Source organism: Nomia melanderi, chromosome 6 (assembly GCF_051020985.1).
Source record: "Nomia melanderi isolate GNS246 chromosome 6, iyNomMela1, whole genome shotgun sequence".
Classification (NCBI taxonomy): domain Eukaryota; kingdom Metazoa; phylum Arthropoda; class Insecta; order Hymenoptera; family Halictidae; genus Nomia; species Nomia melanderi.
In genome coordinates, this window is record NC_135004.1 from 14,520,462 (window position 1) to 14,537,522 (window position 17,061).

At 35.5% G+C, this 17,061-nt stretch overlaps 7 protein-coding genes across 16 annotated transcripts in view; 3 read left to right on the forward strand and 4 right to left on the reverse strand.

Moving 5' to 3' along the window:
• Positions 1-359, reverse strand: part of LOC116432939 (cell adhesion molecule Dscam2) — a 257,102-nt gene extending 256,743 nt beyond the window's left edge. For 3 of the 4 annotated variants that reach the window (XM_031990466.2, XM_031990467.2, XM_031990461.2), the window contains exons 1-2: positions 308-353; positions 85-181 (exon numbers count right to left, since the gene is read on the reverse strand). The gene's annotated coding sequence lies outside the window, so the exon portion shown is untranslated. Of the gene's footprint in view, positions 1-84; positions 182-307 lie in introns of all 4 variants that reach the window. The other variant, XM_031990463.2, reaches the window with a different exon arrangement.
• A 97-nt stretch (positions 360-456) lies between these two features.
• Positions 457-4,526, forward strand: LOC116432945 (uncharacterized). 2 transcript variants are annotated; one of them, XM_031990480.2, is made up of 5 exons: positions 457-834; positions 3,447-3,564; positions 3,648-3,722; positions 3,812-3,979; positions 4,220-4,526. In XM_031990480.2, exons 2-5 carry the CDS (start codon positions 3,447-3,449, stop codon positions 4,420-4,422), a joined length of 564 nt encoding a protein of 187 aa, XP_031846340.1. In that variant the 5' UTR covers positions 457-834; the 3' UTR covers positions 4,423-4,526. The 2 variants fall into 2 exon arrangements, with proteins under 2 accessions (XP_031846340.1, XP_031846339.1); XM_031990479.2 differs by having other exon boundaries at positions 457-752.
• A 662-nt stretch (positions 4,527-5,188) lies between these two features.
• On the reverse strand, positions 5,189-6,111 carry rtv (QVR superfamily protein rtv). Its single transcript, XM_031990481.2, has 3 exons — positions 5,899-6,111; positions 5,509-5,676; positions 5,189-5,391 (listed from the first exon to the last, which is right to left on the reverse strand). The coding sequence occupies exons 1-3, from the start codon at positions 5,966-5,968 to the stop codon at positions 5,189-5,191; spliced, it is 441 nt and encodes a 146-aa protein (XP_031846341.2). The 5' UTR covers positions 5,969-6,111.
• A 102-nt stretch (positions 6,112-6,213) lies between these two features.
• Positions 6,214-8,951, reverse strand: LOC116432949 (uncharacterized). The gene is made up of 9 exons (XM_031990484.2): positions 8,769-8,951; positions 8,473-8,708; positions 7,796-7,899; positions 7,558-7,716; positions 7,420-7,487; positions 7,010-7,189; positions 6,800-6,933; positions 6,613-6,717; positions 6,214-6,520 (listed from the first exon to the last, which is right to left on the reverse strand). Exons 1-9 carry the CDS (start codon positions 8,786-8,788, stop codon positions 6,345-6,347), a joined length of 1,182 nt encoding a protein of 393 aa, XP_031846344.2. The 5' UTR covers positions 8,789-8,951; the 3' UTR covers positions 6,214-6,344.
• On the forward strand, positions 7,791-12,746 carry LOC116432941 (Myb-interacting protein 130). Of its 4 annotated transcripts, XM_031990472.2 has the most exons (10): positions 7,791-7,954; positions 8,503-8,817; positions 9,151-9,368; positions 9,427-9,479; positions 10,185-10,524; positions 10,594-10,899; positions 10,978-11,395; positions 11,499-11,848; positions 11,935-12,181; positions 12,258-12,746. In XM_031990472.2, the coding sequence occupies exons 4-10, from the start codon at positions 9,470-9,472 to the stop codon at positions 12,447-12,449; spliced, it is 1,863 nt and encodes a 620-aa protein (XP_031846332.1). In that variant the 5' UTR covers positions 7,791-7,954; positions 8,503-8,817; positions 9,151-9,368; positions 9,427-9,469; the 3' UTR covers positions 12,450-12,746. The 4 variants fall into 4 exon arrangements, with proteins under 4 accessions (XP_031846332.1, XP_031846329.1, XP_031846330.1 ...); XM_031990469.2 differs by lacking the exon at positions 9,427-9,479; XM_031990470.2 differs by lacking the exon at positions 9,427-9,479 and having other exon boundaries at positions 9,244-9,368.
• Nup50 (nuclear pore complex protein Nup50) lies at positions 12,528-16,770 on the reverse strand. 2 transcript variants are annotated; one of them, XM_031990475.2, is made up of 6 exons: positions 16,254-16,770; positions 15,765-15,928; positions 15,423-15,687; positions 14,759-15,305; positions 14,534-14,683; positions 12,528-14,470 (listed from the first exon to the last, which is right to left on the reverse strand). In XM_031990475.2, the coding sequence occupies exons 2-6, from the start codon at positions 15,918-15,920 to the stop codon at positions 14,164-14,166; spliced, it is 1,425 nt and encodes a 474-aa protein (XP_031846335.1). In that variant the 5' UTR covers positions 15,921-15,928; positions 16,254-16,770; the 3' UTR covers positions 12,528-14,163. The 2 variants fall into 2 exon arrangements, with proteins under 2 accessions (XP_031846335.1, XP_031846333.1); XM_031990473.2 differs by having other exon boundaries at positions 14,759-15,687; positions 16,254-16,769.
• Positions 16,389-17,061, forward strand: part of LOC116432947 (uncharacterized) — a 36,898-nt gene continuing 36,225 nt past the window's right edge. For both annotated transcript variants that reach the window (XM_076368393.1, XM_076368392.1), the window contains exon 1: positions 16,389-16,516. The gene's annotated coding sequence lies outside the window, so the exon portion shown is untranslated. The remainder of the gene's footprint in view (positions 16,517-17,061) is intronic.

A 17,061-nucleotide genomic window follows, 5' to 3' on the forward strand; every position in this document is an offset into this window, starting at 1 on the left:
CATAAACCAGCATTTAATAAAATTTCTTTAGTTCGATCATTACTATAAATAAAACTTTACAGTTATATCACAAAAATCTCATACCTCTTTATAAATTCTTCTCTATTCATTTGAAACTCGGATTTCATCGCAAGGGAAACGAGGCGTAACGGTCATGTTGGCATGCAAATTTTTCAAACATCTGCAGCAATATTAAACTCGGTATAACAATAGCCAATTAATCGTTAAAACAATAGTCTATCATGAATAGAATGGTTTCGCATGAAAATGAATAACAATTAGGTATTTATAATCAAAGATTTCTTACATATATTCAGCGTCGAGGCAGCAACCAAACGAACACTCAAAACCCGCCAAAGGAGTGTACACTGCGCATACGCCCGAGCGCAGCTATTGGTCATCGAGGTGCGCGGCAACTTCGAAATCGCGTGAAATCTAGTTAAATCGCGTTCAACGAAATGAAAGTTCTACCGTGTCCCCGAGTGAGTCCTTACGAACCTTCGTAACGTGGTTTCTGCAGGTGGGGTACATAACAAGAAGGGGGATGCTGGAACCCATGCGCGACATTCTCTCGAGACATTTAAACTGGAACAGTTCCTGATCGCATCCAGGAGACGTTGCACGGGTTCCTTCGAGGATCCACACCGCCGGAAGTTCGTTTTTAACGTGAAACGTGTACCAGTGTGGAATCGGCTTATTCGATCAGAACGGCAGTGATCGTAGCTCAACGTGAAACACCAGTGACCACGATGGTGGGTGGCTCGTCAATTATAAATCAATTTATTTCGGTGTACGTGCACGGTAACGCAGATATCTAAAACAGTGTCATGGCACGTAAGTTTCTGTTAAATAAGAATTAAACATCTCTGGCCGGGAACGAATGACAATTGTCTGGTGGTAAGTTTGTACAGTGACTTTAATATCGACGAAGTCAACACGATCCTCTTGTATCGAGATTTACGTATATGCACGCACAGTTCATCATACATTTAATCGAGTAGAATCCTTGACTGGGTTAATTGCTACAAACGTTACTCGTTGACGTAATTGAACGCCGACAATCTTTCCATAGCTGACATAACATCCACGAACGCACAACAACGGTTTTCTCCATTCTTGTCCAGTGCATTTACACCTATGAGCTAATTGTGCGATACTTACGTAGCGCATAACACTGTACATTTTATTGTCTTTTTAGTTTATTTCGTTACCACACTATTTACAATTAATTTACAATTTTAGGTACATTGGATAAATTCTGATGTATATAGGTACCTCTATTTAAATAGTACCGTTACTAATAGAGTGTTTTTTAATAAGCCTTTCTGAAGAATTGTGTAAAGTCATTAAAGAATGAGTTAGTTCTATGCGTTGACAGTTCTTTCGTGACTGCTAGTTGACTTAATCCTTTCATACTTTTCCATTTCTGATGCAGTATGAAGCATTTAAAATAATATTTACATATAATCTTAAATCATCCTTGATCGGTTATCGAATAAGTCGATGAGTTCTCGATGAAAATCTATATACATTAAATTTCAATCGAAAAACATTAATTTCGCGTTTGCCCATTGATCTGACGAAATAAACTCCTTATGTTGTCGCATTATTTTTCCTTCGCATTCTCCTCCCTGATAAGATCAATGTAACAGGTCTCGATGCGGTGATTACAGGCATGTTTTAAACACTTCTAAGTGACGCGTAACGAAACAAGTACTCGCACACGACTGAGTTACCGTCGAACGGACTTTATGCGAGCGTTAAAAAAGAAACGTTGCATCGCATTGTTGGTATTGCATTTCGTTTCACTGCCTTCACAATAGAAGCAAGATTAATAGGAGCCACCTCTACTCGCGAGTGAAGGTGAGCGGAAAGGAAGGCGAAAGGGTGGTTTGACACGCACTGTCGAGCACACGAATGTCTCTAGTCGTTACTATCTTGGGCACAATAACGCTCTGTCAAGCACAAATGCGCTCCGCCTATGTGAGGGTAATGAAAATGTGCAATCCGGTTTCAATCGCGATATATTCGTTATGTGTTAACACCGGCGCAGGTTGGAGGGAAAACACAGATACAATTCGTTTCTACTTCGGTATTTTATTACCGCCGGTGTGGTTATTAACCGGTAACATTCCGCAGGCGTAAATATTATGACTCGACATAGTTTTCAAGGTACCAAGCGATTCCAGGCTATAAACGATGAGCCAATATATCAAATTATACATGTATATTTCGGCAACGCCTATAATAAACATGAAACAAGATTACCAGCGAATACGAAACATGTTATTTCGTCGTTCGAAACGTTTCCAAACAACTCGTTTTATACCGAACGTCCGACAACCTCAATCAATGCTTCGCGGTACGCTGAAAACCGAACGATTCGAAATTTCCATCTTCGCGTCAAGACTTCGTCTGGCTTCGATTAGAACCCCTGAAATTATCGAATGCCTCGTAGAATTTTTTCCCTGCAAATTGATGGTGTTCTGGTGCAATTGGTAGCAGGAGAGTGGCGTTTCATCTAAAATATGAGCAGCGTTTGGACGTTTACTTTCTAGGAACGTTCGCGTTCGACTGTACAACGGAGTGGCGAAATCGTGAATAGATATCTATGTAATCCCTTGCAAGACGCGCCGCTGCGAGTCATGTATGAGCGAACCAATTCACAGTCATCTATTGCGTATATCTCCGAGCGGACATAGAACACACACACACACGTGCACACAGGTGCAAGTAGACGGTATCGCACGCGTTCTAGAGCATAGTGCTACCATGATCACTTTCAGATGCGCTTTTGCGAGTCATTCGTATCCCGTGAGCCGTCTTATGTCGAAGGATAACTGTTTATTTCGGTGGACATCGGTTTCACGTGATACACGCTCCGGTAACACCCGATCCGCGTGTATAACAGTTCGCCTAACACCGGCCCGATGATGAATATCGCGGCGATGATTATGTACGGCACGGTACTGCAAACAAATCACTACCACAGAGGCTCCACTTACATCCTTATCTTTACACACATCTGTAATAACGAGATATGCTGCAGCATGTCTGTCGCGGGCAGTGATTATCGTTTATAGCTACCAGATTATCTGATCGCGTTAAGCAATACGGCCGGGTTGCGGCGAATATTTGTTGGATAAGGAACGCGAATGTTCCTCGACCTTCGCATGGACATTACAACGAGACCGGCGCGCACAGTTCCGGTTGACTCTCCTTAGGGTCAGATCGTTACGTCAGAATTTCGCAAAATCGACTGTACCTTTTGACGAACTGCTGGGTCATCCGGTTTACCGAGAGATTTTTGTATCGCGTGCCTTGACCCAAATCTATATTAAAGTTTATTGAAAGGACTTTCTATGGTACAGTTCGAAGGTAACGCGGAACGAAGTTTGGAAGCTGTTTGCAATACGCTATTGAACGTTCGAGAACTTTGATTACAGATGAAAGCGGTGGTCTTCCTAGTCGCGATAGCTGCGACTAGAGCTTTGCCCCTCTCGAAGGTTCACGTGAAATTCGTCTCCCCGCCCCACGTTTACGAGCACGGCATTACGACAGACGGTTAGTCTGTAAACGTAATTATAACTCAGCGTGCACCGGCTTCAATGTCTGGCGATAACGTTAAACTGATTCTTATCCGGCAGGGGATCGAACGATCGACCAGAGATCCTACGTCTCTATCGGAAGAAGGAGTACGACGGGTGGTCCGAGGCAGTTCGGTACGGTACTTCGTGATTCAGCCGTGCGATGATGAAATTGAAAGCGTTGATTGATGCCGGTGCTATTAGTAATTTCTATGTTCTTTTAGGGCAACGCATAGGCGCAGCGAAAAACAGTATACCTCTGTACATTAAGCCGGAGAATGCTGAATCCCTGTGGCCGGTAGGTGTATTCCTCCCGCCAGTGGACGTCAATGATCTTGGATACAGTTCGCATGAATCGAGACACATGACACCTGATTTTTCTAATGGACTTGGTGAGAAATGTTGATGCGTTAAGTGATCAACCAATCGAATTTTCTTGAACGTATTCAATCAGTATTCGGAGATATCGGTATAATAGGATCCTGACGGTATGAACGGAATACGAGAGTGAAAGAAAAAGGAATCTAATTGAATCGAATGATAAGAATATAAATTTGCTCTTTGATAAGCACAACACTTTTCATCAAGTATATTAAATAGAAATTTTAATTCGCCGTTCCGTGATGTTTCAGCGTACCACGATCCATACCTATTGACTGGTGAAAAAGCGATGATAGCGGTGAAGTATCTTTACGGTCTTGGGGAACTTTTTTACGATGAGATTCCGCATGAAAGAGCGCTGCTTAGGAACCAAGAAGAAAGGAGACGGAACGGTCTTCATGGTCACATATTGAAGAGTTTGAGCCCCACCTCTGCGTTCTATCGAAAATCATGATCAATTAATGGTCTTATTATTTATTTGTATGTTCTTTTCGAACGAACGCTGTAACTACGTAAAAAGAACTATCATTTCCCTTTAGGACAACTAACGAAAATTTACGATTACTTTATATATTGTCTACATTGAATATTAAATCGAGCGGTACGCATTACGACAGTTTTGCGTGTGATTAAAAATTTCGAAACATAACGAAGTATTTACCTTCTCTTTAATGTGCTGTTACATTTCATTCTACTGTTGCGATTAATACAATTCAAACGAAATTACTGGGATTGCGTCATTGCGATTTTATATGAACATTAATTTCTCGTCCGTTCCAGCGACAGACTTAATTAGCGATTCACGCGTTGAATGAGTTGGTATTTACGAGTCGCGAGCAAAACAGATGTAGCGGAAACGTATGTAAGTGTCATTATCGTTCGTGGACAGTCTGCGTTTAACACTTTCACAAGTGTGATTTACACGAACCGTAATGTACTCCAATTACTAGAGCAAAATGTCCTGCTGTTATCCGTTTAGCAATTCGGCAGGATTTATCGCGTGGAAGCTAGACGTTTCTTGGTTTCGCTGAGATTTAAATACATGAAATATATAATTATAAATATAAACATGTATTTTTACAGACTATTCACTAGACTCATTAACAAACATCATTTCCCGCCGTACTGGCTTCGCGGAAAAATTAAGAGAATCGCGTCATGTACAGTTACAAGGAACTTTTTATACAATAATATACATTCCATTTAATTCTCTAGCGGTCTCAGATGAACCATCGAAATAGGACGAACACTGTCGTGAAAATCAATCCATTGGAGATGCCCACTTTCGCCGTTCCGTTGCACAAATCGCCGATACAAAGGCACATGTACACTTTCTTGTAATTCCAAACGGTGTAAGCGCATCTCTCCTCCCCGTCGTCGGGTCCACGTTGAAAGCAAAGTCTTTGCGTGGCAGTGCCATACTCTATACAGAAATAATTAGTCTTTAGTCATAGAACAGTACTGTACGAATTAAAGAAACGTATAATTCAGCGATATCGAATAACGACTAGTTTTTCACTGTGCATCGATCGATCCTCACCATTGTTCAAACCGTGCCTCTCGATGATCTTCCCACACCAACCGGACGGACAAGGAATAGAGGCCACTCCTTTCTCCATTTCGATCTGTGTCGAATTCATAGTGAAAGGATCCTTGCACGATCCTAATTCTCCTCTCGATCTGCAATTCACGCATCTCCGTTGAATGCCTACAACAGTGGAGACAATGAATTAAATTTCTGTTTCGTCTATGCAACCCAGCCGTGCCGATATAAATCTTCAATTTCGTCAAACAATGTGTTAATACCCGGTTAAAGGAAAGAAAAACGCAACGGTTTGCGGAAAGGATGAGCTGTCCGGTATGCGGTGAAAGTGTGACATTGCCTGCACCGTGAGCGCACACATAGATGCAATCTGTACACGAAACTCACCGGTTGCTCCCTGAAGTAGAACCAGGCTGAGAATCCCGAGCACCACGACAACAGACGCCCTGGGATTCATTATGTCGTTGAACCTTCAATCAATCGAATCGTATCCTCTCCTCGTTGAACCCCTCACCCGTAAACAGTGCCAAATGCAACGGAGACACTGGGACAATCAAACACGGCCATTTTGGAACTAAACTATGACTATGAGAAGCGGACACGTACGCCATGCAGCAATCCCTCCCAGACCCTCCTTTCACTCGGCTACCTTTAAGGTCATCAACGGGTTTGGAGACTGGTCGGAGAAAATCGCTTCAGAAAGAAAGACTCGGTCGGTAAATAAACATAGTAAATGTGTTTCGCCGAAGCAACCGTAAGTAAGAAATACATTGCTACGGGATATATCATATTTGCGGTACATTAAAGTCACTCGGTAAGTGTTGCATTAGTGTTTAATCGGTAAGCAATGCTTCCTCGTCTTCTTCCATTTCTTCATTTCCTCCTTCCTTGATCGGCATTCGTTGATGAAATTGATGTCTCCGGCGGTACGTGTGAACCAAACCGCTACAATAGCAAAGCGAGCAAAGGAAGAATATGAATCCCAAATATCCCAGGTGACGCAAAAATTCTATGAGAGAGAACCAGAACGTTATGCGCATAAATTGTATCACGTGAGATTTTCGTTTATTATCAACGTTAATGGTTCCGTGAAACGTCTACCTTGCGTCAGAAGTCTAGTTTTCGGGACAACGACAACATTCAGTTGCATCACGTTCACATTATCGACGGTGCACGTGTAGTTTCCCCCCTCGTGGACGGAAACGTCTGGAAATCAACATGGAAAGGCAAGAAAAAGAGCGTGTGACATTGTAACACGACGAAGGAGTAATCAATTTCTTCTAAGTACCTATCAGATAAAGCGTCCCAAATGCGTCCACTATCACGCGAACGTTCGGATCCAATTTGCGAAATGATCGACGGACGCCTTTTTCCAGCGTAATCGAATCCTTTTTCCAGGACACTTGCGTATCTAAGCTCGATCTAAACGCTGATCTTCTTAAAATCTTTACATTGTAATTACAAATGTGCTCGAAACTTGTATGAAAGAATAAATTACTCCGGGCAAACGACGGTTAGGTAAGCTCCTTCTGCGAGCACGAATCGCTTGACGTATCTGTACCTTCTGCTCTTTTTCTTTCCGCCCACGCATTTTTTGCATTGCTCCTTCAAGACAAAGTCCGGTAGATATCGCACCGCTGTACTCACACCGGGGAATTCGTGTTCTAATACAATAGACCTTAAACAGAAAATTGACAAACTTGTAGTATTGTAAAAAGATATGGTCAGGGACCAAAACAATCCTATCCAAAATGTGAAAGAAGGAAAAATATTATCTTGAAGCATAAATATTTAATACGAATGAACATGCAAAGGCAAAAGTTAATTGAATCATAGATTACGTTCAAAACGTACGAATATTTTTGTGCCTCGTCGCAGTTCACGAATGATTTGAATTGATTCACTCACTTGCAAGGTAACATTGGTGATTTTCGGAAGAACTTGACTATCGATGAATCGCTATTATTTCCAATTGTCTGTAACAACGGTTCCATTTATCGGGTTTAACGTCAGTGGGAAAGATGAGATTGGACGTATTCTTCTCACCGCATTTATAAATCGCTTTAGTCGACATTTTCCAACGTTCGTCTTATAGCCCCGGTTACCTATACAATGCTCGCACGGACTCCAAAGTGTCCATTCGGAAATGACGTGCAGCGTAATTCCAACATCTCGGATTTCAGCCAACTCCGACATTTGAGAGACCTAACGCGAAGCCACATCCGATTGTCAAACGAGACGGATGGATATTTTATAATCGCAAACTAGTTGGATTCAGTCTTACAGCGAACCGTGTGGTAATCGTTGCCAGGTATATTTCGCGATATTTTTCCCATTCAGTTATGTTCCCCTGTTCCGTGTGCACAATACTATAGTCCTTGAAAACGGCTATAGTAAAACGGTCATGTTAATAAACGGATTTGTCTATTTACAGTTAGGATAGGTAAGGAATCAACTTGGGAAACGTTCTATTGGCCTACGAGTTTAAAAAAGTCTTGCACCGTTCTGTTGAATTGTACGGTTATTGCAGATTTTATGTGTTTATAATATACCTTAAATGCATACAATTCAATAACATGGCAGCTTTAAAATATGCCAGTGCAGTGTAAAGTTTCATTTCTGAATTTCGGAAATTAATTTCTCTAACCATAAACAACTCAGTAACATCCGACGAACACATTTTCAAATTCTTTAGGTATTTATCTAATATATCTTCCCTGCTTTATCTCCTAAATTATCTTGTGAATAATTAAAACATACTGAGTTGTTAAAGGTTAAATGTAATGTGTGCAGAACATTATATGATAGGTATTGTAGACTATTTAGTGAAAGAATAGTCTTGGCGCACATCGTTGGTCATAATAGGAGATCCCTCATCAGTCAAGACAGTTGTTACTTTAACCCTAACTATAAATACTTATATAATTGTTACATTATAAACATCAATACTCAAAGTATTACGTTCGATTCTGTAATTGTATTTGTTCTCAGCTTCCTGTCCTTCCTCCCCGTGGCATAGGTAAATGCCAGCATCTGCGATTTCAAGATGTTTAATTACCAAGGAAAGGTCCGGAGTAGTATAAACCCTATTGTACGATATATTATTGTCCATCCCTAATTCGACCACTTTTTCAGGAATTTCTCTATATCGATCTTGATAGTACCAAATTTTGGACTGCCTCTCCTCTTTGTCGTTGCTGCATTATAAAAATAAATGCAACGATGCACTTTTGCAACAGTAAATCTATGTTTCATACCAAAAACGACATTCCATCATCACGATCGAATCAATCTCGGCGCTGATCAGTAAGTATTCGTCAATTTCGTCAGACGTTATTAATCTTTCTTTGTCTCTACAATATTTAGTAACGCCCACAGATTTGTCAATTGAAACAATACTATCAGCATTGACCAATGAAATAATTAATAATAACCAAAAACTTTCGGCTTCAAACATTTTCAGTTGAATTGGTATCGAATATATTACTACATTCGTAGTTATCTGGTTCAATTAATATAGTGACAAATGTGACAGTACGATGTGCCCTTGCATCTATTCAATGTCATGAAATCTTCTGTTATCTATTCGTTACATATAGGGCGTAATTCTTGATAAATGCATTGTGTTCCCGTTTTTAGATGAATCTGTTTTTTAATAAAAGCCACGTGTGGCTTTAACATGTTTTTCAAAGCTGCACGAGGTCTGCTTCGATATTCAAACCAATTTTATAGCCAATCACAACGTTTGGAACGGCGGAAAAGAACCACTAGCGAAGTTCACCGCGAAGCGGGCAACCTCGACGGAAATACATACCCATGATGCATCACTGATAGCAACATGGCGGAGATGATTGAAAGTGAGTAAAAGTTAACTTATTCTTGATAAAATTAATCTAACAAGGATTAATTAAATAGAAAAACTAGCTATACGTGAAGGATAAATGTTTTGGGATCTACCATGTCGACACGTAAGATTATTTCGGAGGCTTTTTATTATGTTACAGTTGGTGTTTTAATTGCGCTCAGAAAGGTCTGGTTTAAAATTTCAAAAATGACCAATACACATTTCAAGCGGGACGGCGAAGATCTCCGTTTAAGCCTCTATTTACCAGGCAATACTTAACAAACGAATGCTTTTTATTATGTTTCGTAGCTTTCGTAATGTTAATGAATCCATGACTTTGACTTTTGTTCTTATAATAAGTACGCGTACTGTTTACGGAACTACGTGTAAGTTTGGTTATGTTGGACTTCCAAAGCAGAACGAACGAGTAATGGTCTCTTGTTGGCACTATGATTCGAACTGCTCTTTAACTGCCACTGTCATGAATATAGAATAACAAAAAAATTCTGTATTTACAAATGGATGATTATATTCAATATTATCTATAAATATATACATCATTCCCTTATCACAATGGATGTTTAAAAAATTATAGTTTCTAATGTTATGAAACAAAACTTCAAATTACTTTAAAAGGAGCTAAATGTTATTTCATTTTATTAATAATGATAATTAGTTAAGTATTACCTGTATTTTATTAGCTATTGTATATCAAGTTTCAGATGTAATGAGCGATATTTAAAACAAAAACAAGTAAAAGATGTAACATTACTGTACTATGTGTTAAATGATATTATCATTTCATGAATATGTAATTTACACACTTTAGGTGAATCAGCTGAAACATTATTGTCTATAAAAAATGGAGGCTATCCATCGATTGATGAAATTAAAACCGAAGTAATAGACGATGATACAATGGATATGGATGATCAACAAATTTCAAATAATTCAACAGATTCACATATGGATACAGAAGAATCTGATCCAATTCCTGAACTTGGTCCAGCTGCTTTAGGTCTTCAAAGAGTAGGCACTCAACCTCCTCCAAAACCAAATCCACCTACTCAACCTGTTCAAGTGTTAAACCGTAGAGGAATGCCAGCTAGAATAAGAAAGAAAAATAAATTATTTTATGATGATATATTAGTTAATCATCCACATCATAGGTGAGTCTATAAACATTACATGAATATCAATTAATTTAACATATAATTCATTTGAAATATATGTCTTAGAATAAAAAAAGATCCATCGCATCCAGATCATAAACAGTCTCCAAAAAAGGTCACTAGACCATCACCAGCTAAGAAACAAAATAGAATATCTAATGAACAAAGGAAAAGTAACAATATATTAAGTCAACCATCGACACCTTCAATGACTCCAATTAAACAAGAAAAGGAACCTGATAAACCAATGCAGCCTTCATCTCCAGATCGTAAAATTGGCCAAAAGATTGGTATGCGATTAAGAAATTTACTGAAATTACCAAAAGCACATAAGTGGGTTTGTTATGAGTGGTTTTATAGTAACATTGATAAGTATGTATGAAAATTATAAACATATATATTGGTAATATTTTAATCTAATATAACTAAAAGTTAAATTCTTTTTCACAGAACACTATTTGAAGGTGACAATGATTTTATGATATGTTTGAAAGAATCGTTTCCACAATTAAAAACTCGGAAATTGACTAGAGTAGAATGGTGTAAAATAAGAAGAATGATGGGCAAACCGCGAAGGTGCTCTCAATCGTTTTTTGAAGAAGAAAGGCGAGAATTAGATAGGAAAAGACAAAAAATTCGAATGTTACAACAGCGAAAAGCTGCGGATATTAATAGTTTTAAAGACTTACCACCAGAAATACCATTGCAATTGGTAATCGGTACCAAAGTTACAGCAAGACTGAGAAAACCACAAGATGGATTATTCACTGGAAGTATTGATGCAGTGGATACTAGTAATAATACTTATAGAATTACTTTTGAACGTGCTGGACTAGGAACTCATAGTGTACCAGATTATGAAGTACTGGTATGTATACATTCTTTGACATTAATTAAACTTGAAGTTGTTTTGATTATTTCATTTATATTTGCATGAATATTTTCATCCTATTTTTATAAATAATTTTCAGTCAAATGAGCCACCAGAAACAATAAGTGTCGCTTCATTTGCTCAAAAATTCAGACCCAGACACATACAATATGTACCCTCACCACCATATGCAATGAAGCTAATGTCATCGCGTTTAAACAGTGATCCATTAATATCGAATGCATCTGTTTCATTACCAAAGAAATCACATATTGGTGGAACAATGAATGGTTATCCTTTAAAATTACTCGAATTTATGGTGAAAGTAAATAAAATATTAGCTGCGAAAAAAATAAAAATTAAAAAGTTGAAAGAGATGAATAGCGAAGCGGAAAAAAGACGATCCTTTGGTGAACCGCTTCCACCAGACTTCGAAAGAAGATACGCAGGGTACTTCATTAGTACATTGACAATATGTATTTATGGTAATGTTATAGCTGACTTTCTGTACATATATATATTTATATTGATTGTAGAATTGTGGTAGAATTGGAAAAGATGAATACAGCTCTTCAAGATTTTCTTAATGATGTTCAAGAATTATGTCAAGAGATGGCTCCTGAACCTAGTGTTGCTGCTATGCTAGCCCCATCTCATCTTCGTGAGAAATGTAGACAAGAAGCAGCAGATATGGTTGCTAAAAATAATATAGTTAATGACAAAGAACCTGGAAAGATGACACAATTAGTAACAGACTTAACAGCTCTCATGCTTCAAGTAAAGGTAAGCTCAAATAATAGTCTTATGGATATGCCATCTCTTTGGCAACATTATTCATATAATTTCTTTCGTATTTTAGAGTCTGTCTGATTCAGACCGAAATGCATATGAATTAAAGGTATTACAAGGTACTATGGAACAAATACGTTCAAAATTAAGTCCACAAAATCAACAAGTTTTTCAGAATTGTGTTGAAATACATATGCAACATATACAATTAGGTCTTGGACAAAGAGGTGCTTTGACACCATTTATGGCTCAATGGGCTTAGCAAATATAAAATAATCTTTTACAACACTTTTAAAAGATGTACAATATTAAAACAAATGTAGAACATAATACTACGATATTTTATAAGAAAATTCTACTTTATTTTATTATCTTTTTGTATAGGGCATATCATTATTAAGGAGTACCTATATTATTAGGATGAAAATGTATGTTCTATTACAATGTACATACAGTGTTTCTAAAACCGGTTTTATAGCAACTTTCTATATATGCCTTTTAGAATACTGTGCTGTGTTATTAATTACATTAAACGGTTAAAATGTTCATGTTTAAAAAATTTAAATGTAGGCTCATAATTTACATATATTATAAAGTTAAATACCTATCACCTATGAAATTAACCTTCTTTAACACTGCTGTAAATATAGTATATATGTTTTACAGTGGCAGCTTTGGTAAAGTTCGAATACAAGTTTAACTTTAAATTATCACATTTTTATTTTGTATAGTTTATTTTGCTTATATATATCTATATATAATTAGAAAGGTTAATATATATTTAGTACATTAGAATCACTATGTCTATGGTTCTGTATATTACACATAAACATTCATGTTGCATAATACATTGTAAATACACTATGAATATTCAGAAATATACACTTCTTTTTAAATTTATTTTACTGACAGCATACTGCTTTTGATGTGTGTTAAACACAGTAAATGATGTCATTCAGCTCATAAATATGGATTGCAGTGTGTATTATAATATAGAAATTTATTTGAAACACACAAGTTAAATTACCATGTCAATTTTTCACTCAAAACACGTGTCAAGTATCTATCGAAAGGAAGTATTTCTTTTGCACATACTTAATTCATTTTTCGAGAAAGAAAAACAATATTTCAATTTGATGTAAAAATGTTCTAATTACGTCCAAATTTAATTGATATAATTCGAATATAAATACTACTTTCAATAAAAAACAAAATATATCAAAAGAAAATATTTAAATATGAGAATTATGTGATACCTTTCTATGATTCGTACGTTCTAATAGTTTAATGTAATAAATTATAAATATAGGAATTATGAGATATTTTACATTCAATAACATTTAAAGAATAGATTTATTTGTAAAAATTGTTTAAATAAGTATAATATATTTTTTTATCTCAGAGTATATATTTTATAAATGAATATTAAAACAAGTTACTGAAAAACGAAAACATGAATTATAAACACGTATTTCTTCATTCCAAAAGTTAACTATATGCTATTTGTATACTTAAACTATAGTAATGAAAATAAGTTTAAATTAATATATACAATTTATACATACTGTCGTCTGTACTTATAATATCGCATGTACTTACGACGATTTTGGAAAGTAATGTGTATGTATTTTAATTATTCTAAATCTGATTCACGTTTATTTTATAATTACACATCCTTATATTAACATTACCTATAGCAATGATGTCTTAACGTATGTTTCGTGCAATGGAGAATAAAAAATATTCAACTCTTCTAATTCTATTTTACATACTTTATAATAAACATTAAAAGTAAAAATATTACAATACTCAAGAAACTTATTTTCAATAACAAAATCATGTTCTACTTGTAAACATTTTTCAGTCACCATCCCACGTGAATTTAGTAAGTTTCTTTCATCATAGTACTTTATTTAATTGCATTGTAGAGCCAATGCATGTGTTTTCGCATATTCAAATATTACCTATAACACATCCTATTTTTTATGCTTATTAAGTGCATCCATTAATGAGTCTGCTTCTTCGTCTGTTTTCACTCTTAACAAGACTGGAACTGGTGGTGGTGACATTTCAGGTTTTGGCAAACAAACCAGCATTATTGAATTTTTATTCATACGTTTTGTTGGAATACTTTCAGTTAATAAAGTATTGAGCAATAAACTTCCTAAAGAAGTTTCCGCACGCACTATCAACTGTGTTTTGTCGTTTGGTGTTGGCTTCAAAAACAGTACTCCTACACCCCTACTGGTAAAGTTACCATCTTTCTTTATAAAAACTTTACATCTGTAAAAAATTAAAATACTAGAATATTCGAACACTACACTTGCGTTTATTATGAACTATTACCTCTGTTCATATATGGCACCTTCTTCTGTTACTGGTTTAATCTCTACTTTTGGGGGTTCCTCATCTTCGTCATCTTTACCTTCATTTTCTGCTTTATCTTCAGACTCTGGTAGCTTTACAACTTGAGCACCAAAGGTAAATGGCTTAGCACTGTAAATTGTGATGTTATTTATATTTTTATTTTTATTACTATTTATTTTATAATATTAAATGTAAGAAAATTACCCTCCGAAACTAAAGCCAGTTGTAGAACTAGTAGTAGAACTTTGACCAAAACAAAATGCATTTGTTGTACCAAAAGAACTACTAGTAGATTTTAACTCTGATTTTGACTCTTGTTCTTGTGATTTACTATCTGTAGATGGTTTGCTGAGAAATGGATTCTTCTCAGAACTAACATTTCCAAATACACTTTTTGTTCCAAGTTTGTCAACATTGCCAAAGATAGATTTATGTGAGTCTGAAGATTGTTCTGAATTACCAAAGACTGACTTACCACTATCTGTAGCATGGTCTGACGTACCAAATATAGATTTTGAATCAGTATTAATACTGCCAAAAATTGATTTTTCAGGCTTCCATTCTGATGATATTAAAGATTTTGTACTTGTTCCTCCAAATGGAGAACTGTCAACCTTTTTCTCTGAATTTGCAGTTTCCTTATTATCAGTCACTTTAGTAGGTTCAAATTGACTTTGTTCTGATGTACGTGTAGTTTTATCCGATTCATTTCCATGTTTTGTTTCAATTTCTTTAAGATATTTTTCATAATCTTTAAAAATAGGTGTTAAAATACAAAAAGGATTTGCATCTACATGACTTTTAATCCATTGTGTTACGCTTTCATTTAAACCTTTTAACTTAGCAAAATATTCAGAAGATTTCTTACTCGTGCCTTGATCTGCTTGATCACTTGTTTTACTTGTAGTTGTGCTAGATATTGATTGTATTACTGAAGTTTCTTTTTTGTTTGTGCCATTTTCATTTCCTTTAGATGCTCCATTACTTGCTGGGGGTTTATTGATATTCGTATCTGTTTTTAAACTTGTACCAAAAGCTTTATTATCTGCTAAAAAACTAAATGCATTCTGTGGTGTAGATGGTCCAGTGGTTTTAAAACCTGTGAATGCACCGAATGCACTTTTGGTATTATTCTGAAAAATATTAAAAAAAATTATGACTAAAGTGAAATAATATTATAAATTAGTAAACATAAAAATAAGTTATATACTTCTGTTGATTGCAATCGACGCTTGGCTCTTTTAACAACTCTTTTCTCAAGAATATCATCGGACGCTCTAATAAATGTTCCAGCCTCTTCAGGTTCATGCTCTTCATTCCAATTATCATGATTTAATTCTGTAGTTGCAGATCTTTTAGCTGCCATTTTTAATGCTATTCAAAGAAATAAGCAATTAAGTAATAACATGTGTCATTAAAAACATTTCTTAGGTATCATCAAAATCATTAAGTATATTAAAGAGGTTAAGATTTATAGTATATATATTATTCAATGCTTTTTTGTTGGATAAGATTTAGAATTACTTTTATATAAGTGATAACAATATTTCATTAATCAAATTTTAAACAAAAGAAATAAGTACATCTTTTAAACCAAACAGGTAGGAGAGACACATTATAACCTCACAGTCTCTCGAATAATATGATACTGAATTTCTATTTACTGAAGATAATAAGTGGGTAGTATTATAATATTTACCTCATGAAATTAATGATAGTAATCTCTTAAGTAAAATACGTTTAATGCATTTATAATATACAATTAACGGACATAAAAACTTCGACAGACTTGAACAAGCACACTTTTTCAAGGTTCGCACATGCGCACGTTTAAAATGTATCTACTATCTATCCAACGACAAACTTAATCTTGAAAGGTTAAACGACAAAATTATAATAATTTTAGTTCTGTTTCACGCAATGTGATATATACGTATTTCCCAATCCACGTGCAGCAATAAGGTAATAAGGTCTTTATTAAAATAATTTTATAAAGAATAATTGTTATAATGTAGTGAATAATTACTCTGAATGCAACACTTTGACTTTGAGCAATTATCAAGTTTGAACTTATTTTTCTATACACATATATCGAAATAAGTACTAATTCAAGTCAATATGTTGAATATTATAAACTTAAATCCTTAATTTCGTCAGTTCCATAGTTATGAAATGATGTATGTTAAAAACATCGTTATACGTTTATCAGTCAACGAAAAAGTAATTCACAAGTATGGCCCTTACATGGTCTGTTGCAGTATTTTTAAAATTAACACGAACAAACTGCATTGTATTTTTGGTTCATACCATATTCTAAATTTATGTTTTTTTATGTAAAGATCTTCTTAAGTGACAATGTCAATTTAACCTACATTGATAACCAAATTAATTTAAATACAAAAATAACCTGCATTTTTTGTAATACAAAATCAATTTTATAATACTGAAAACATTAATATATTATTCTGTACTTATGAAATTATGTATATAGCTTGTAACATGGATAT